We start from the raw sequence: 21858 nt of genomic DNA, 5'->3' as shown, positions 1-21858 counted from the left end.
CTTTCCTTTGCTTTCTGAATGTCTATCTGTGCTTCAAATCTAACTCAACTGTCCATGAAGACTTAAACTTTCTTCACTAAAGCTTTGGTAAGAATTTGCCTCCTCAGATCCTATACTTTTGTTTTCTAACTCTATATTGCATTAATATAATATTAAGTATTATAGCTAGTGTTGGTATTTTATTTAAAGATTTTTATCTTTCCCCAATTCATGGTGTTATGTATACATTAGAGATAGTTAATAAAAAAATTTCTTGTATTACATTGTATCATCTTTACAATACTGTTTTCAGATCTAGGTGTCATTATTTTATTTTAAAAAACAATATGACAAATGAAAGAAAAAGGAGACCAGGAAGCTAAGAAGACTAGAAATTAATGAATTAGGAATTTTAAGTCCAGAGATGAGATATTTAAGTTGTACTTCTGGGGACTTTGGGTGAGTCCTGAATGAACTGATACTATAAATGAGTTTCTGTTTAGAAACAGGTTTGATAAAATGAAATCTAGGTCCAAGAATATTTTTTAAAAAGATGAACTCCTATAAGAAATGATGAGTAGGCTGATTTCAGAAAAGCCTGGAAAGACTTAAATGAACCAATGCTGAGTGAAGTGAGCAGAACCAAGAGAACTGTACACAGTAACAAAATTTATGTAATAAACCTGCCTCTTCTCAACAATGCAGTGATTCAAGACAATTTCAATAGACTTTGGATGGAAAAATGCCATCTGTACTTAAGAGAACTATGAAGACGGAATGTAGACCAAAGTACATTATTTTCACCTTTTTGTTATTGTTTTTTCCTTATGTTTTCCCCCCCTTTTGGTCTGATTTTTCTTGCACAACATGATAAATATGGAAATGTTTAAAAGGATCACACATTTAATCTATGAAATTGCTTGCTGTCTTGGGGAAGGAAGTAGAGGGAGAAAAATCTGCAACACAAATTCTTACAAAAATGACTATCAAAAACTACATGTATTTGGAAAAAGTAAATACTACTGAAAACAAACAAAAAAAGATAATGAATTCAATTTTGGAAATAGTTTGAATAGTTAATTTTTGAGGGTTTTTTTTTTTTTTTTGCAGAAAACATTTTTCAAAATATAAATGAAAGTCAGGTCTAGGAAAATAGCTGGAGGGAGGTCATCATTTGATTAAAAAGTAATAGTTGAAGCTATGGAATTAATGTTTTTTTTAAAAAGAAAGTGAAAAGACAGACAAGAACTAAAAGGTAAAGGGCATTTTGACACAGCAGACAGAATATGCTGGACTACTTGGCGTCAGAAAGACCTGTGTTCAAAATAATCTGATATTACTGTGAGTGATTTAATTTCCCTGGGCCTTTATATTCTCATCTGTAATTCTTCCCTCCAACTCTAAAGAGCTGGCAGCCAGCTAGATGGCACATTGGATAGACCACCAGGATTAGGTGAAAAAATCTGAGTTCCAATTTGACCTTGGACACTTAATAGTTATGGGACCCAAACTGGGTCATGAAGTATCAAAAGTTGCTGGAAAAGCCTATCAACAATATTTTTAAGTCAGTAAAGTACTTTATAAGTGAAGAATGGGAGAAAAACTTCAGAAACATACATCTTAGGGAATTGAGGAAAAAATGAGGAACCAGAAACATTGGCAATATAAAAACAAGAAGAGAGAAATTGGGAGGGGGGAAGGGGAGAGAGGTGTTCACCAGTATCAAATATTGCTGAGAAGATAGGAATAATACTACATTTCTTAAAAATTGATTTGGCAATGAGAATAAGAACTATCAAAAGAACCATTTTACTAGAGAAAAAAACTAGATCATAAAGGATTAAGGAGAAGAAAATGGAGAGACAGTAAAGAAATAAAAGCAATGAATTAGACAATTTATGGAGAAGTTTGGAGGCAAACGAAAAACTTGTTTAAGATTACAGAATATATGCATATATGTAGACATATAAGAAAGAACCAGGGAAACATTAGAAGATAAAAATGATTAGACTGCAGTATCACAGTCCTCTAGAAGATGGGATAACACAGGGCTGAGGATACAAGAATTGTGATTAAAGTTAGCTAGGGATAAAGATAGTACTTCAAGTAGAAAGGAGGGGGAGAATAAAGGATAATGCTGGGACTTTCAAACACTAAATATGATCTGTCATAAAACTGAAATCTTGAGTCATTTTTTTCTTCCCATTTTCTCTAGGTCCTCTTTACATCACCAGGTCTCCTACCTGATCTCTTTACCTCTACTTTTTCCATCATTTCATTTCAATTTGCCAAGTTAATTTTTTCCAAAAAAACTTTTCTTCATGTTCTTCCCCATTAAATAATGTTTCTTAATAGCTATCCCATTAAGTCCCAGTTCCTATGTATAAGTTGAGGGTGCTCTGTAATCTGACCCACTCCAAGGGACAGCATTCCCTCCTCTAAAACAGATCACAGTCTCTGGAAATAATTATAACCAAAAACTTGATCTCTCTACATCCAACCTTCTGATAATTCTAAGGATATCTCCTTTGAATTTAGCTAGGCTGGTCCTCTGATAAAGGACATATAATCATTGCCGAGTTCCTACCTGAAGCCTTTCCTAGACTAGTTTGAACATTTCAGAGTTGTGCTATGTCTCCAAGAACCCATGCCATAAAAGATGACCCATGGTATAATGAATCAAAGTACAAACTAAGTTGAGCAACGTATTAGTTAAAAAAATTGCCCTCGAATTTGTAGTTTGTAGTTGCTCCTTGCAAGGCCTTACACTAGTCTTTCTATTTATGTTTCCCAAAATTTAAAAACTAAATTGCATCTATTAAAGCATACCTTTAACATGCCTTTTGGTGTACAATTACCAAGATTACTTAGAAATCATTACTGACATTCATTTCTCTGCCTATGGTTAGCCAAAAGAAATGTATTACAGTAAAAACAGCATTTTAATAACAGTATTCCAGTACCTCACTACTGCTAATCCTACCTTGCCTTTTAATGTTGAACATGACACAGAAGTATATCACTATTTGACATATCAGGTCAATTAATGGGTCAATCCAAAATTCAGAATCATATATAAAATAAGATATAACTAATCTTTGATCTTGAGATTTCATTCTCTCTCATGAGATGGGACCAACATTTGCTTGGTCTAGAATTGGCATTACATTCTGCCTACCAGACTCCTGAAAACCAAACTATTCTTTAAAAAATAAAAAGCAAAAATTTTCAGCCTTATTTTGCTGAAGAAAATCTTTATGTAATAACTAGGATTTGACCTTGGTGAACTTTTAAGGTTTCCAAGGATTCAATATTGCATTGCCTTTACAAAAGAAGTCTACTAGCCTGACTTCACAGTTTCTAAATGTCTTTAATTGCAACAATCTTAATCTCTACTGTTTGCTTTGTAAAGGTAGAAAAGCTGAGTTAAGTGTATTAGTTGGACTCAAGAGAAAAGGTTTCAAATTAGACTTCTTCAAAGCCATCACTTTCATTTTACAAATAAGAAAATGAGGGGAGGCTAATTGCTCAAACACACAGTTACTAAAATCAAGATTCTGAATCCAGAATCAGTATTCCTTCACTGTACTATGTTTACAGGCAAATCACAACTTCTCTGATCTTCAATCATATGTCAAATGAAAAGAATAAGCTGCTATAACTACATGCAGAAATGCTTTGAAGAGCAAATGATATAAAATACTTAAAAATATTTTGCAATCTTAAAAAACTATAAAACCATCAACTATTATTAGTCATTCATCAATATTGTGGACTTTATTGTAGCTAAAAAATTCCCAATATTGAAATTTTACTCTATCCATTTTCTTGCCCCTCCAACTCCATTCTCTTCATCCTACTGAAGCCATAGTTGAGTATTTTAGTTGGAGCTCATCTTACTCTAACTCGTTCCTATTTTTCTAAATCTTCATCAGGTTCTGACTAGAGAATTTTTACTTATTTTACCTAAATCTAGACCCAACTTTACTATCTGATGCATCATGTATTTTCCACTAAGACCCTCATCTTCACTAGTACTAGAGACTATCCATCTTTAATAAGAACCCAAAGTAGACTGATCCACTTCATATAATAGTAATTAAGAATTGTTATTCTTTATATAGGCTAAGTTTACTCTGTGAAATTTCCAATGATTGTTCTGAGTTCTCAACAAATTAAATGTCTCTTCTACCTGAAAGTCCCTCAAATAAGTGAATTATGCTTTATCCTGTCTTTTCCAGGCTAAATATTTCTAGTTGCTTCAATTGATCTTCATATGGCAAGATCTCAAGGCATTTCACCAATCTGGTCTCCTAATTTATCAATGTACTTCCTAAAATGTGGTGCCCTGAACTAAAAATAAAATTCCTAGCATGCTATGATCATGAACAGTCCAAGAGGACTATTTCATTTTTCTGCTTGGCAATTCCTTTTCTCAAATCTTCTGAATTCCTACTATGTTGTTTCAAATCTTTTTTACTCTCCTCAAAACTCTATTCCCTATATCCCCAATTTACTATTCTCTACAACTTTACTTTCCACTTATAGAAACCAAAGACATCTGACATTAGTTTCCTCAATTTTCTTCCCTCATATCTCCAAATTTCTCTATATTTTCATCCATACTTTTGTCCTTATTGCCTTAGACCCAATGTAAACCACTCCATTCATGTCACTGAGTTCCAAGTGATAGTGAATTTCTCGATATAGTTATATTAATGGGTATAATAACTGATGTTTACACAACTTTTTTTTTCTTTACAAAAAACCTTACATGTATTTTCTCATTTAATCTTCATAGCAAGTCTGTTCAGTTGATTCCAAGCCTTCCTGAGTTCTATTTTAACTTCATTCCACTAGTATATCCTTTCCTTTGCATTTTTAATACCCACCTTGTGGTATTAAAGTTAGTTTTTTTTCAGGGGCAAGAGAGGTGAGAGGGGAAAAAATAAATGCTTGATAATGGAAAGAAAATTAATGACATTTTTAAAAAATTGAAAATAAGCAAAACATAAATACCTACCTTGCCACTGGCTCCTCTTCTGCCTACAAATATGCATCAGTTGGCTTACCCTAAAAAGCCTTTCCTTAAATACACCAATGCCTCTGAAAATACTATTATCAATTCTTTTCTTACTTTCAAATATCCAAAAGATTGCTAGTTCTGCATAATCACTAAAATATCAACTTTCTGCAAAAACTTTCATTTCATGACTAGGGAAACTATCGTTTCAAATGTTTTTCAATAACCATGTAATAACCAAATTCTCAATATTCATATTCCTGAATCCCTCCAGACTTTGCCACTTTAGCAACTTCCTTCATCTTGATAATCTATGTATAGTTCTTTATATTGGTTCTTTTAACTGCATTCCCCCATGTCTCTTCTTAGCCTCTCTTTCTGCATTCTTCACTACAGTTTTTTCTGCTCTTTTTATATGTGGGTTTCAATCATCATCTCTACATTCTTCCTAATGACCATCCCATTTAAAAATAATCCTTAAATTTGTAATTCTATCTCTCACCTCTCCTTCCTAAGTTTCAGAGCCATGTCAACTGTCTACTGCGCCTCTTCTTTTTACCCCAAAATCAGTAAGTACAAACTCCTCCCTACAAAAACCACATTCCTCCCTCAAAATTTCCCTCTTTCTTTTTAAAAATCATTAACATTTTGTTTTTATGTAACCATTGACTTCTGGATATACTCCTTCCCTCTACTATTCAGATAAGTCTTTCCTTTTAACAATGATTTTAAAACAAAAAATTTAAACAGTTAAATAAAAACCAATCAACACACTGACATTATCAGACAATACATGAAATATTATACACCCATTTTTCTAATGAAAGAAAGTGATTTTTTCCCATTCTTTGGGAGTCAAATTTGATCATTATAATAATATAATCTTCCATGTTATCAATTTGCCTTATATTATTTATATATGCCACTACCATCTTCCTACTAGTCAAACCTTCTTAAAGTCTTAAAAGTCATTTTTGATTACACCTTTCTTGAATGTCTATGCCATGACAATGACCAAGTCCAATGGACTAAACTTTAATCATTTGCCATCAGTCACCTTTGCTTTTACTCTCAAAGGTAACAATATAATCCCCTAACCAATTTCCCTATTTCAATTCTTCATTTGTCTTTCATTTTAAACTTTTTACCACTACTAGAACAATATGCATTAACTCACATTATTGCACTACTCAGAAATCTTCAATGGTTTATCACTTACCACCAAACCAAATTAGAAATTCCTTAGCATTCAAGGTATTCCCACAATCAAGCATTAATTTAACTTTCTGACCTGGCCTCACAAAAGCTGCATGAGGGCAGACACCGTTTCATTTTTGTCTCTGCATCTTCAGTTTCTAAAACAGTAGCTGGCATAACTTAGCTTTTAAAAAACACTGCCAGAATGACCTGTAATGAAGAGAGGGTGTGTGGGTATGGGGGGAAGAGCACAATGTGTGTTTCTCCAACACTGACTAAATGACTTGCAATGAAGTAAGTGTGTATGTGATTTCTCCAATTTCCAAGGTAAAAATGCTCATACTAAAAATGTTACAATACGCTTCAAGCTGGCTCCAGCACACCCCATGTGCTTTTCTAACATAGTATTAGATATAGGCAAATAGTTTCTAAAACAGCTAATCATAAACTAAAGCACCTTCAAATAAACCATAATTTTCCTTTGCTGTTCATTCTCTTTCTTGCCAGTTTTAAAAGCATAAAGGCTTTCCTGAGAGTACATTCCGCTATGTACCTGGCTCGGCTTCTTCATGGTAGCCCACAAAAAGATGTCCAGTAAGAGCAACACATTGGAATTAATCAATCCACTTCTAAAATACTGGTACAATGTTACTATAATAACTATTTTATTTTCTTTCCAGTCCCTTTTCCTTTGTGCAAGTCCTCTCCAAACTTTATTCTCAAAAGAAATGGTACAGAATAAGTGAATAATGTTTTTAAATATTTATATTCAGCAACTTTATTTTATGTTTATTATTTAAGGATTCTAAATTTCTATTAAAGCAAACAACATAATAACGTAACATAATGTTTGCCACTTTAGAAATTTAATATTTTTTATTATTATAAAGTAAACTACAGTTTAAATCTTCAAAATTTTATTCCAAGTTATTATTCCTCTCCAATTTTAACTCGGAAGCACAGAATTTGAAAGTTGGAAAGAACCTCAGTGGCCCTCTAGTTCAACTCATTCACATGCGAAAATAATAACCACGAGAATATACTTAAAAATCATTATGTGGCCTCTGCTTTTAGACACCCCAAAACTGGGAACTTCTCAAAGCAATTCATGCCACCTTTGTACAACTTCAATTGTTAGGAAATTTTTCCTGAAGAAAGCCAAACATTGCTTTTTGACAACTTCTATCTAGTCCCTTCTCCAGATTCTATTCTTTGGGACTACACAGAACATATTTAGTCCCTCTTCAAAATGATAGCAGCTCTTCAAATAATACAGCTGTCATGTCCCAAATCTTCTCCCTTCTAAATATGACCAGTTTCTTCAACCAATTCTCCTATCAGAGCCTCAAGGACCTTTACCATTGCAGCTACTGACCTCTGAACACCCTCCAGATTAAAAAGGTCCTTCAACTGTAGCACCCAGAACAGAACACAATAATCCAGATGAAGTCCAACAGAGGATTACTTCCCTATTTTTGGAAGCCAGAATCCTATAATTCACACAACTTCTGGGGCTGCCACTTCACACTGCTGATTCATACTAGGTACATCTGTAGCCAGCCAAAACTACCAAATCCTTTTCAGAATTTGTCTATCCATTCCTCATCCATCTCATGTTTGGTTTTACCTAAAGAACCAGATTTTCCATTTATCCCTATTGGTTATCATCTCAATAGATTCAAGCTAATGCTCTAGATTCTCTAGAGCCTTTTGGACCCTACCAGTTTATGGCTCCAGGACCAGTTTATGGGGTCATTTGCAAAGATGAGGTTCTCCAGACCTTCAGACATAAACAGCACAAGGCCAAACAAATCCATGAGGTACATAATAAGGCCCCTTCCATCACATTTACAATGAATCATTAATCACTGAGATTGGCTAAAAACAAGATTAATTATATTCATAGCATTGCCCTCATCTACTAGTTTAGTAATCCTGGAAAAAAAGGAAATAAATATTAGTCTGGTATGACTTATTCTTGATAAAGCTATGTTCCTTGTAGTTACTGTCTCCCATCCTAGATGTTCAACCAACTATCTGACTTGTTTTGCATATACAGAGCTGCTTGTATTTTATAAACAAATTAATCAAAAAGTTAATCATGTATTATATAGTATATATAGTGGCACAAAATTATCAGAGCCTTAATTAGGTACTTAATGATTTTTAAGCCCTTATATCAGTTTAAGTATAAATGTTAATGATTTAGTAACTGTAATTCTCATTTTAAGGTTTAGAAATGTACAGGCATGTTAATAAATACAATGTTCAAGATACATCGTTTTCTGTTTAGTTTACTATTTTAGACAATTTATTTGAAAACTTTTAACTACTGTTCTGCTCCTTAGACCACAGCTTCTACTATCTAAAACAATTAAAATAGATGTATTTAAAGAAGATACCAACTTCTTATTGTTTCAATTGATCTAAATAAATACTATGAAAACTAATTAATCCTGAAAATAAAATGACAATATACAATATTACTAGAAATGACTAATGCATATAAAACCTTTAATTGAAAGGTTTGAATTGAAATTGAAAATCCATTATTTTGGAATTTTTTAAAGTGCGACTTACATGTGCTACATTTGATGGTCGGTTAATCTGCTGAATATCAGCACTATTAGTAATATTTCTCAATGTCCGTACAGCTGGACTCCAAGTAGCCATCATTTCAGGTCTTTCAGAGCTTTGGAGACCTTGTCCCGAAGCCATTAAATTACTTCGGACCTCTGGAGGCAAAATGTTGCTTGGAACTGGTGGGACATTGGCACATAAATTAATTAAACCAGACTCCTTTCCCTGAGGCAGTCTGCGTTTTGCTGCAGCTATTTGTGGGACTTCAGCTGGGGTCCAATTCAAATTTCTCTCTTGTTTTTCAGGTGAGGAGTCTGAGGAATCATCAAACATCAATTCCTCTTTAGATTTTTCAGTGTTTGATTTAGGTGAAAATGGTTGATCACCTAATGTTGATCCTTCTTGAGAACTTGCAGGACTTGACAACTTTTCATCTGTACTGCCTTCATTTTGAGAATCCTGTTCTTCATTTTCAACTTCATCCTCCTCCTCCTCCTCCTCTTCTTCTTCCTCTTCTTCTTCATAAATAATTAGACGAGGATGATAAAAAGCTTCGTCCTTTTTAGTTTTATCAGATATTGAATCCAGGACCCAGTCTGGTGTCACAATTTTAATGCTTTCTCGTTTAAGAGCACATTCATATTTTTCCTGAGGAGAAAATAAAAAATAAATTAAAAGCCCTACAATTCAGTTTCTCTCCTTTCACTATAACTTGGTAATCAATTAATTTCCTGGAAGCCTGTACAAATAAAAACAGATTACAGTTTTCATGCCACAATATAGAAGAACCACTATGGAACTAAAACTCATAGTAAAAAATTGTTCTGAGATGATTACATTAAGCTTACCTGTAGAAAGAACCTAAATTTTCATTTAGTCACAGCATGCTGAACTTAAAACAAAAATGTCTATTTTAAATGACTAGAGGACTCATTTTATAAATTCATGAAAAATTCAATATAAAATAAATTTTTGTAAAATAAATCTCACACTTAAAAAATTAAAAGCACTTCTATTTGAGGAATTCTATGACAATTTTTTGTAAAGTACATGTAAAATGTATTTTTACATGTAGGATTATAATAAAGTACACCTAGTTTAGAAAATACTAAATTTATAATGATATCGCTTTTAATATTAGAATGTAAGAGGATGAAGAAGCAAGAGAATTAGAAAGAGAATTCTGTTAATGGTAATAGAAAACAAGAACAGAACTAGAGAGGAGCCAAACTTTCATTAATACAAACAATAGTTGCATTAGGAAACTCCATCTACAATCTCAGAAAGTTGCTTCAAGTGCTCACAGGCAGGGCATTAGGCCATGCTGCCTCTCAAGGGAAGTCAAAGAAAATTTAAATTCAATTATGGTCAAGCAATTCTTCCACTTATGTTTTTTTTTTTCTAGATTCTCTATGATGATTCCTAAAACTATAGATCCAGCTCTAACTCTGAATCATATTTCAAATTATGTTAGTCATTATCTCTTCTAAAACTGAATTCATTCTCTTCTGAAAATGTCATTCCTATTCCCCTATTTCTTCTTATGATATGACCATCTTCCTACAGCTAACAGATCATTAAAAATATCAGAATCATTTAATTCAATTCAACATTTATTATGCACACACAATATACAAAATATACCTGCTAAGCACTGGACATCCTTCAAGAATCAGTAATTTCATAAACACAAATACTCCCTGTAAATAATTATCTTTCTACTTTCACCTAAAGTAGAATCTTTATGAGTATTAGAAAAACATAACAATGAACTTTTTATTTATAAATCACTACTAATTATTAAGGCTGTTTCTTGAAAAAAAAAAAAAAAAACAATCAGTTCTCTCCAAACATAGGCAAAACTATTTCAATATGATAAACTCTTCAATGTGTGGTTTCAAGTATCACTGCCACACTATCATGAAATATCAATTAAAACTGTTCGACCCATGGAGAAACATAATACCTGCTCCAAAAAAGCTATTAAGCTAATGGGAGAATCAGACATATATACAAATTAACATAAAACAAAGCAGGTGATAAGGACAAAGGAGAAGTACTATAATAATTTGAAGAGAAGGATTACTTTCATCTGAGGGAACTGGGCAAGGCTTGACAGACATGATACTTCGTGGGCTGAAAAGATAAATTTTGACAGAAAAGGGATGGAAGGAATTAGAGTTAAGAAACAGATGAAAATCTACACAAATGCAGAGAATGGGGGAATGAAACTACAGGAGTGAAAAATTACTAATATGACAGTATAATTTGAATACAAAGTCTTGTAAAGAGGAAAGTATGAAATAAAGCTAGAAAAGGTATTAACTGAAGCCAGACTGTAGAGGAACTTAAGGTGTTTTTAGGGGTGTGGGAGATATTAAAGGTTTTCAGTTAAATAAGTAACAATCATACATATGCATTATCAAGATTACTCAGGCAGTTACTAAAGAGTTGAATAAGGAAAGACAGATTCAAGAGATCAGCTAGGAAGTTGAACAATAGTTGAAGCAAAAACGAACAGATGGCCACACAAAAATATTGTTTAGTGGATGAAAAATTAAAATGACAATTGTTGGAAAGATTTCAGGAAATGCACAGTTGGTGGAGCTGCAAAGTGGTTCAGCCATTATGAAAAGTAATTTGGAATTACACCTCCATAATTATTAAAATGTGAATATAATTTGACCCAGCAATACCACTACTAAGCCTACACCACAAAGAGATCAAAGAAAGAAGACAAGGACCCATATATACAAAAATACTCAGAGCAGGGGCAGATAAATGGCACAGCAGATAGAGCACTGCCCCTAGAATCAAGAGAACTTGAGTTCAAATTTAGTCTCAGGCAAGTAACACTTCCTAGGTGTGTGGCCCCAGGCAAGGGCAACTTAACACCAATTGCCTGGAAAAAGGAAAAAGGGAGAGGATTTATTGAAAATAGTTGAGGTAGTTCTATTTATAGTACCAACAAACTAGAAACTAAAGGGATGGTATGTATCAACTGAAGAATGGGTGAACAAACAAGTAAAATGGAAATGGAATGCTACTATACCATCAGAAATAAGGGAAAAGTTTTAGAGAAATTTTGAAACACTTGAATGAACTGATGCAAAGTAAAGTGAATGAATAGAACCAAAAGAATACACAATAACAACCTTGTAAAGATGAATAAATCTGAAAGATTTAAGAACTCTCAATACAATGACAAGTTATAATTCCAGAAGACCCATAATGAAGAAATCTTTATTGTTGCTGTTCAATCAATTCAATCACACTGAACTCTTCATGAACCCATTTGGGGTTTTCTTGGCAAAGATGCTGATATAGTTTAACGTTTTCTTCTACAGTTCATTTTAGAGGAGGAACTGAAGCAAACTGGGTTAAGTAACCTACTCAAGGCCACACAGCTGGTGGCTGAGGCTGAATTTGAACTAAGATGAATCTTTCTGACCTCAAGTCCAGCACTCTACTCTGTGCCCTAATTGCCCAGTAACTACTTCCTAAAAAGAGAAAAAAAAGTACTTATTAAGTGCCTTCTATGTGCCAAATGCTTTATAGCTAATATCTCATTTGATCCTAATAGTCCTATGAGATAGATGCATTATGATCTCCATTTTACAGTTGAAGAAACTGAGGCTTAAGAAGTGCCTGAGACTACATGAGAACTCAGATCTTCCTGACTCCAAGACCGGCACAATATCCATTGTCATGTAGCTGCCAGAGACTGATGGCAAAGAACAGAATGAAAAATATATTTTTAGATATGGTCAATTTTGGGATTTGTTTTGCCTGACTTATGCAAAGATTTTGTTTTTCTTCATTTTTCAATTTGAAAAATAGGTAAGAAGGGGGAAAAAAAAGAAACTTGCAATATTTTTTTAAGTACAATTCAAAAAAATTGAAAAATAGTTTAGGGCAGAACGTATTTTCTTCCCCCAGAAAGTATACTATGGATACTTTCAAGAAACAGCAAGGTATACTAATATAAATACCAGGAGGCAATGGTTTCAATATTCCTTCTATGACTTAATAGATATGAACCTTATAGGTCTCACTTTTAACAAACTCTAATGGGACACAACTGAAAACTACATACTGCTATGTACAAATAAGCTGAAAACAGGATAAATCTGAGAAAGGAAATTAGGGAGGAGGTAAAAAAGAAGACAAAAAAATTAAGGAAGGCTGAAGGCTAAGAAAGACTTCTTGTAGAATCCAAGATTTGAGGAAAATCAGGAAAGCTAGAAGGTGGAGACCAGGAACAAAACCACTGCAGGCTTAAGAAAGAAAGAATGAAAATGTTCAAAATATGGAGAGGGAGCACTATGTGTGAGGAACTTCTAAAACCAGAATTTATAATTGCAAAAGGAAAGCTTTTCTAATATCCAAATAAATATGAAAAAAAATGTTAAGATGAATTCTGCTAAATTAAGTATTTTGTATTTTTCATTTGGACTATGTTGGCAAATAATACTAAATATAACTGTATTTACCAAAATCTGTTTTTGTCATGAGGAAATAAATCATTATCTGCAACAAGCAATTAAATTGCAATATAAACAGTATAGATGACAATCTGCATTTTGGCATTTACAGATATTTATAATTGTTCAGACTCAAAAATTTCGATGAAATGAAGAAGACAAACATCTCATGATGACATTTATCCTTCAGTGGTCTTCCACTTTAGTGCATCTACCATAACACAACTCATCATTTTCTTTTATTCTTTTTAGAGTCACTACTTGGGGAAATTTTAGTAAAAATGTTAACCTTCAAAGAAGATCATTTTATTTTGTTCTACTGAAATTTTTTAGTCAAATCTTTTTCAAATGAACCTGTTTTCAAAAAGATATTCTTTAAAGAATAAAACATCGATATATTCCACACAGACACACAAGTAATAATAAATTGTACTCTGAAAAATTTTTATTTTAGAAAGACAATCTGTAGTTTATTTCTGGCAGGCATGAGTCTAAAATGTAATTTTCTTCTTAAATGATTTTCTAAATATAATGAGCATTTTTACTTTAAAAAGATAAAAGTCCAAACTGAGAAATTCAAATATTAATTTTTTATTTTACATGATTCTATTCTATAATTAATTCTATTCTGTTAATTGCCTGAGTCATACTTCTTAATTAAGTTCAGAAGTTCATGAGTCCAAAAGTTCCATTTTCCCCTCTTTTAGTTTAAAATTCAGCTGTCCTACAGATCACCTTAATTCAAAAAAAATACATCTTTACATCTTATAGTCCATGAACAATTACAGTAGACTTGTTATGTCATTAAAGAGCTCTGCACACCAACATGCAATTAAGAGATCTGTTATCTTACTACAAAGTCAAGAGGCAGGTGAACTCCAAGAAATTAGTTATCTTCGCAATACTAACTGTCCTTGAAGCAAGTCTGGTTGGTTAGTACTATGACACTGAGCAGTCATGTAAGTAGACACCATCAGTAAGCTTTTTATTGCAACAAGATGGAAAGAGAGGCTGTCTATTAGAAGAAAGTCTGGAATGTAGAGCTAGAAACAACCTCTTGTTCTCTTGTATTTCACATGTAATTACATGAAAGCTAGTAAGTCCTATCTTTGTAGTCTTTTGACTGCTGAGGAGCCAAGAACCATTTTATTGGTAATTGTTTATCAATAAAAGTAAATTTGCTCAGAACTTTGTGTCTCTTTATCTTAATTTCAGTCATGACAGAATTGACAGCATTTCTTCATGCCTTAAGACATGACATCTAACACAAATCACGGTAATTCACATTATACGGCGATCTTGAATACTTCATAACAAAATTGAACAGGTATCCACAGTTTCGGTTACAGTTAAGAATTTATTTCATCAAATAGGATGATCATTATTTAACTTTTACACAGCCCCAGAGAAACATTTTGCCAAAACTATTCCTTGGCCCACTCTTTTCTACAAGAATTTTTTTTCTCCAGCAAATCAAAGATAAACCCAAGAAATATTTCCACTAATTGAAATAATCAAAGAAAATCCTTATCTCCAAGGGATAGGTGGAGGAAAGAGGGTGGGCCCAAAAGATGGATCATTATCTTAAGTCTCCACAAAGCAATGAAAAAGAAAACAACCTTAACTAAATAAGAGCTATCTTCTCTAAGTGTGCTTACTATCCTTAATCTATTTTCCCAGACAAGAGCTTTAGTTCTAAACCTTTTATGTATATACGAAGAAGAAAGATAGTAGGCCTCAGGCAAAGAAAAAAAGGATTGGTGAAGGACATTGTTTCCCTAAGAAGTTTAAGTACTGATAAAGTTTCATTCAGATAATTCAGAAAAGGACTTAAGATTTAAGAAATAAATTCCTCAGTCTTTTCAGTTGAATTTAAAATGCCACTTCAACTTGTCTCAATTTCAATTAGATAAACTTTGTGATGAAAAAAAAATTTTTTTAATTTACACTTAGTCTACAGTCATCTCTATTTCAACTCATAACTTTTTCTAGCTGCAAAATTATCATAGAAAAAGAACTAGATTGACTCATGAGAACAGATTGTGTGAGACTGGTGCTAGACCCCTTTCCCAAGTTAACTGATCAGAGACATCTTCAGGTACAAAGAGAAAGCATTTATTTAGTCCCTGCAGGGAGAAGCCCAGACACACACCTGAGAGTCATCCCAACTCCTACCATGTATTCATGAAACCTGACCAGCTTCAGGCTTGTTGGGGATTTAAAAAGCAAAAGACCCAAGCCTTTTCATTGGGTAGACTAAAAGGACATAACCACCCTTGACTAATGTTGTCTGCTTCCTGTGGGTCCTATCACTTCCTGTAACTTCACTAATTTCCAGAGGGTCTGATTTTTAGAGACCACATGATACCTTTCAACCCAGGGCTCAAGACCTGATTTTCTTGCTCTGAGAATAGGAATTATATGACTTAGTCTCAATCTGAGAAAACTTCACCTAATCAGTCCATTCAAGACTAACTGGTTCTAGCTCTGATCATAATTTTACAATATTGGATAAGTCAATTAACCTTAGCCTCAGTGTTCTCATTTATAAAATGAAGATATCTATCCAAACTAAATTTGCCAAGTCATCACAATGTGTTAGAGAAAAAATATTTTGAAAAAGCTATTATATACAACTGCAACAATGTAAATGGAAACATTAATAAAAGGAAGCTTAAGTATTAATTGAAAAACTAATGAAAGTCTAAGAGAAGAGATAAAACATAATGTTCCCTTGTGGCAGAAAGATGAGAGACTACTTTTAGAGACAGTTTCTATTGGATGCTTTTGCTTAATAGATTTTCTCTGTCCTAAGAAAGAATTCAGGGCATAATGGTGATATAAACACAAAAACAGTCAATAAAATATGTCAATTTAAATGCTTCAGGAATTCAAGATGTTATTAATTTCTATTACCTAACAAAACAATATTATGTCATCCCTACTGAAAGAAGCATTTTTAAGATTTGTCATTTTATAATATTTTATACCATTCAATAAAAGTATTTAGTAAGTGCTCACTATGTGACAGACATCATCCAAGTACAAAGAATGAAACAACCCCTACTCACAAGGAGTTTACATTCTAACAAGAATGACAAAGACATAATAGCAATAGAAAGTGAATAAATACAGGTACAAAATAGTTAAGAAGTTAGCTAAGGGATTAGTAATTGGGGAGATCAGCAAAGGCTTCATGCAGAAAAAAATGCTTAAACTGAATCTTAAAGCAGGGCTTATTAAAACTTTTTCTACTCACCATCCTTTTTCACCTGAGAAATTTTTACATGACCATGGGTATATAAAATAGGTATACAAATCAAATATTTACTGATAATAAATCCTAATTTCATGATCCCCACATTCATTTATGAGAACCCCATATGGGTCTTAAAAGAAGCTGGGTCTTAAAGGAATGGAGGGATTCAAAGAGGCAAAGATAAGCAGAGTACAGTCCATTCAGGGAGGATGGATCAAAGCAAAGGCAGCAAAGATAAAGCATAGTTTGGAGACAGGTTATGAAGAGCATTAAAAGCTAAGTAGGAATTTATATTTTATCCTAAAGGCAATAAGAAGGTACTGGAATTGAGTGAGAAAGGGAGTCATGGTCAAATATGGGCCAAAATAAAATTATTTTGTTAGTATGTTGGCTGGACTGGTGGTGAGATACATGGAAGGAGACTGTGAAGCTATAGCAATAATCTAAGGTGAAAGATGAGGGCCTGAATCACAGTGGTAGCAGTATGAATATAGAGTAAGGGGTCTTGCAACTCAATGATCTTAAAATCTTGGAAAAAAATGAATTTTTATACCAGTGACGTGGTCTTAAAGGCATACATTCACAACAAGGAATAACTTTCTTAACTTTTTTTTTTCAATTAGCCTATTTTTGAATATTAGGATTAATAAGTATTATGTTAATGACTTACTGGTAAGCAGTAATTGGTAAATATCTACGAATTTTAACTCAGAATAATCCTCACAGGTAAAACAAGCAAAAAACAGATTTCATGCTCCCAATTTAAATAATTAGTTTTTGATCACTTAATTTCAACCAATTTATAGAAGGATCCAGAAGTGTATGAACTTTTATGTACAGTAATAAAAGAAATGAATCTCAGATACATCTAAGTTGCTCCTATATATAGGAGTATAATATAACCTCTTAGGAGATATAGGTAGATCTGAAAAAGGCCATTATCATAATGAAGTCCAATTTGTGTGAATCTAGCAGGGGTCCTCAAACTTTTAAAATAGGGAGCCAGTTCACTGTCCCTCAAACTATTGGAGGGCCAGACTATAGTAAAAACAAAAACTTCGTTTTGTGGGCCTTTAAATAAAGAAACTTCATAGCCCTGGGTGAAGGGGATAATCGTCCTCAGCTACCGCATCTGGCCTACCGGCCACAGTTTGAGGACCCCTGGAAGAAAGCAATACTACTTGAACTTGATCAATCTCTGTGTGCTGTTTTTATTTTTATGTGTCAAGCACCTTTTGTGGGGCCTTTATATGAAATGAATATTTGATGAATGTTTGGGTGAGCTTTAATTGTCCATAGTTCTACAGAGCTTATCAATGATTTTTGTCATCTTAAATTTTGTTTTACTTTTATTTAATAAACTATATTACTCTATTTAAACTACATTACTATATTTAAGCATTTTGTCCTTCTGTTTTTGCCTAGCACCACCTTCATTTTAATGATCAATTTTCAGTTCGCTGGCAGAGAGGGGAAAAGCCTCATGTTCTTTTTTCTCTTCTTGCTGCATTCCCTATCCCCAAAATGAAAAAAGAACAATATTGATGTAGTAAATATGAATAGTAAAAAAAATAAGTAAATGCCCACATTGGCCATGTCAAAACACATCTCACTCCACATTCTGAGTCCTCTGTTATGAGATGGACAGCTACATTATAACATACCTTGTAAACCTTAAAAAGTCATTCTATCATCTTTTTTTTTTTTTACAAGCAGTATGTTATCTTAGGGTCAATTAAGACCAAAATATGAATGAAAATATGAATATGACTATGAATGAAATCTGATATCTATCAGATATGTGAACACAGGCAAATCAATGAGTATTAATTATCCTCATCTGTAAAAGAGAAATAATGATACTTGTAATATCCATATCAGAAGACTGTTGTGAAGAGTGATTTGTAAACCTTAAAGTGCTACATATAAATATTGATCAAACTTACTGTCATTTCCATTTCTCAAACTTTTTGTAGCAAAATAGGGCTTCTGCTTCACTGTACTAAAACCATTCCCTAAGGTTATCAATGATCTAATAACTGTTAAACACTAACATTTTCTCAGTTTTCATCTTCATTAACTACTTTGTAGTTTTTGACAAAGTTAATCACCACCCTCCTCTTAGATATTCTTTTTTCTCTTCCATGATACTCCTGTCTCATAGATTTATCTATCTACTCCTTCATATCCTTTGGTGATTCGCGCTCATTTTCCTAAGTAAGGGCATCTCCTGAAGCTCGGGATTGAAAGTACTTTTCTTCTCTCAATACGTCCATCTAGATGAAAGAGGGAAGAACTATTTAAAAATTTTTTTTTGATAATTGTACTTCAGTACAGTTGGTTTCTTTTCTAAGTCTACATATTTTTTTCCAATATTATCTAGAGAAGGGATCTATAGTATTCCCCAGATTACCAGAGGGTTTCCTATGCTAATATTATCATCAGACACCCAAAATTAAATTAGCTATATGTAGATAACTCTATAATTGATTATATGCAGCCCTTATCTTTATCACAAAGGAAGAAGGTGGTGCTGGATTCATGCTCTCTCTCATCAACTATGTGTGACCTTGGGCCCAACCCTCAATCCCATTTCCTTTTCTATAAAATGAAGGCACTAAACAAGATGAGATCATGCTACCTTCCTTCAAAGATTGGGCCTTACTTCCTGTGTATCCTTCTCTGCTCTCCCCATTGCTAGTTCTTTTTCTCCTCAGATTATTATCTTTTATCTAACTCTGTACAAGCTGTATGCTCCCAGGAACTAGGGAGCATACTCAGTAAGGACCTAATAAATGAGGTCATTCAGGCCAATGATAACAGACTTTTGATGGAGAAAGCCATCTGCACCCAGAGAGAGGACTGTGGGAACTGAATGTAGATCACAACATAGTTGTGGATCACAACAAATTTTTTTCATTTTTTTGTTGTTTGCTTGCATTTTGCTTTCTTTTTCTCCTTTTTTTCTTTTTGATCAAATTTTTTTTGTGTGTGCAGCATAATTAACTGTGAAAATATGAATAGAAGAATTGCATATATTTAACATATACTGGATTACTTGCTGTCTAGGGGGTAGGTGAAAGGGAGGGAGAAAAATTTGGAACACAAGCAAGGACGAATGATGAAAACTAGCTTTACATATTTTTTTTTAAAAAAAGCTATTATAAAAAAAAAAAAAAATGCTTCCCCTGTTTTTTTTTTTGCTTCAGCTGAAGGATAGTGAATTCTGCTCCAGCCTTTTACTTTCAAAAGGGGCAGCTAGGTGGCGCAGTAGAGAGCACCAGCCCTAAAGTCCCTCAAAATCTCAGATTTAAGGTTAACACTTCCCAGCTGTGTAACCCTGGGCAAGTTAGTTAACCCCAATTGCCTTACCAAAAACAAAAAATAAAAATAAAATGTGAGTTGAAATTAAAGTAGGTACTTATTAATAACTTATAACTTATAACTATAATCTTTATCACTAATTGGGACAGTAACCACTAATGTTTACTATCAGGAATTACTTCTACAAGTGTCACAATAGCTCAAAAAAAATTTTTTTAATCAATTTTTAACAAATTATGTCTCAAAGTCCAAAGAAAACATTAGTGAGGGCTGGAATGAGAGAAGAAATGTTGTAGAATCAGGAAATAACATTTATTACTTCTAAGTGATGAATCAGGAATATCAAAATTTTAAAAAATTGATGATAGATTTTAATCAACAATACCAAAACAAACAAAAATCTCCAAAACTGATGATAAGTTTGAATTCAAGCCAAATTTTAAAGTGAAGTTCAAAACATTAATTTACCACTATTCAATTCCTTTCCTGAAGAGTTCACTGTATTTTTCATGGGAAAATATCTGCAGTTGAACTTGATTCAAAAAGAAAAATAATTACATTGGGCTAAGGCAAAATGAATGAAAATCAAATTCAAAGCCTAAGGTAAATATTTGTAAAATTAGCTGAAAGTGGCTTTGTGGATCATCATTTTCACCCCTCTCATTTTCTAATGAAGAAGTAGGCTATAAAGAATAAAATGAATGCCCAATAATCATCTATTTCAGAAGTAATCAAGCTAGAATTCAAACCCAGAATTTTCAAGCCACCTGATATAAGCATATCTTTTCTGAAACTGCAGACACTGGAGTAAGTCATACTGGTTTCAGAGACAGCATTATCATTATTACAGAACAATATTTTGCACACATTAAGTGGATAAGTAAATTTAAGTCATTCATTAAATTCTATATCTTCTACTTTTTTTCTCATCATTGGAGAATATGCAATTTAACAAAATGAATACTCTAAAAGTCAAAATTCTTTTGGATACAGAATCAAGGAAAAGGAAAAGACAATATAATTTAGGATACATACGTATCTGTTTCAACTTTATCACAGCAAAATAAATTTTTGAAAATCATCACAAAATCATTAATTGAAAATTTAAGGTTTTGATGTATTAAAAATGGACTTTTAAAATATCAAAACTCTGAAAAATAAGCTTTTCTTAAATACTCTAAATATTTGTAAAATGTTAGCTATTATAGGCCATTAAATAAGCAAATATGAAAACTCCACTTAGTTCCCATTTTAGTAATCATGTTAGGACCTTTTTAAATGATTCAGTAGACAGAAAAACTTTTGCTCACATATAAGAATAAACTTTTCAGTTTCATTTACATTGAAGCAAAGGATCTGGTATTGGCAAAAATTGTTTTTTCCCTTACTCCAGAAGACAATGCATGTATACAATAATTATTTTGAAACATATTTCTAAAGCTGAGATTCACACTAATCAAATAATGAAATACTATAATACATAACTCAAATTACTTAAATTAAAAATGTAAAGATGCAAAAGTAGTAAAAAAAAAAAAGCTAAAATGTTTTTGGAAATGTTCAAAAGCTCAAAAGTATCTGTAACAATTTGAAAAACATGAAAGATGTAAATGCAATCATCAGCTGAATCTAATAAACCACAGAAGAAAACCTTCAAAGAGGAAAAAAAAGTATCTGGGAATACTTCAGTGCTATATAATAAAAGGATTGTACATGGAAGATTCTTACCCCCTTTGGTTCTGGTACAATCAAATGAGTACACTTCTTATTGAGGCTCAGCTGGCAATCCCCCCCATAAAATGTAATCAAAGCCCACAGCGCACTTCGGTCTTCAGATGAAATCTAATAGAAAGTTAAAAATAAAACTTAGAGTTATGTAATGTACTTTTTTCTTTAGATGTCTTTTTTTTAACTTATGCATTAAAACACAATATAACATCTCTTTCAAAATAGAAACTTTTCTTCTTTGCTAACCTAAAAGATAAAATAGAAAAATGTTTTCTTTAAAAAAA

At 32.7% G+C, this 21858-nt stretch overlaps 1 protein-coding gene across 2 annotated transcripts in view; it reads right to left on the bottom strand.

Annotated features, from left to right (window-relative positions):
• The window catches only part of PAXIP1 (PAX interacting protein 1), a 75347-nt gene that overhangs the window by 36492 nt on the left and 16997 nt on the right, over positions 1–21858 (bottom strand). The window contains exons 5-6 of one of the 2 annotated variants that reach the window (XM_051961466.1): positions 21575–21688; positions 8780–9427 (exon numbers count right to left, since the gene is read on the bottom strand). In XM_051961466.1, the coding sequence (XP_051817426.1) occupies positions 8780–9427; positions 21575–21688 (762 nt within the window). The remainder of the gene's footprint in view (positions 1–8779; positions 9428–21574; positions 21689–21858) is intronic. The other variant, XM_051961468.1, reaches the window with a different exon arrangement.

Source organism: Antechinus flavipes, chromosome 5 (genome assembly GCF_016432865.1).
Source record: "Antechinus flavipes isolate AdamAnt ecotype Samford, QLD, Australia chromosome 5, AdamAnt_v2, whole genome shotgun sequence".
In the NCBI taxonomy this organism is placed as follows: Eukaryota; Metazoa; Chordata; class Mammalia; order Dasyuromorphia; family Dasyuridae; genus Antechinus; species Antechinus flavipes.
The sequence above is the reverse complement of the archived record's forward strand: the minus strand, read 5'-3'. Positions and strand labels throughout refer to the sequence as shown.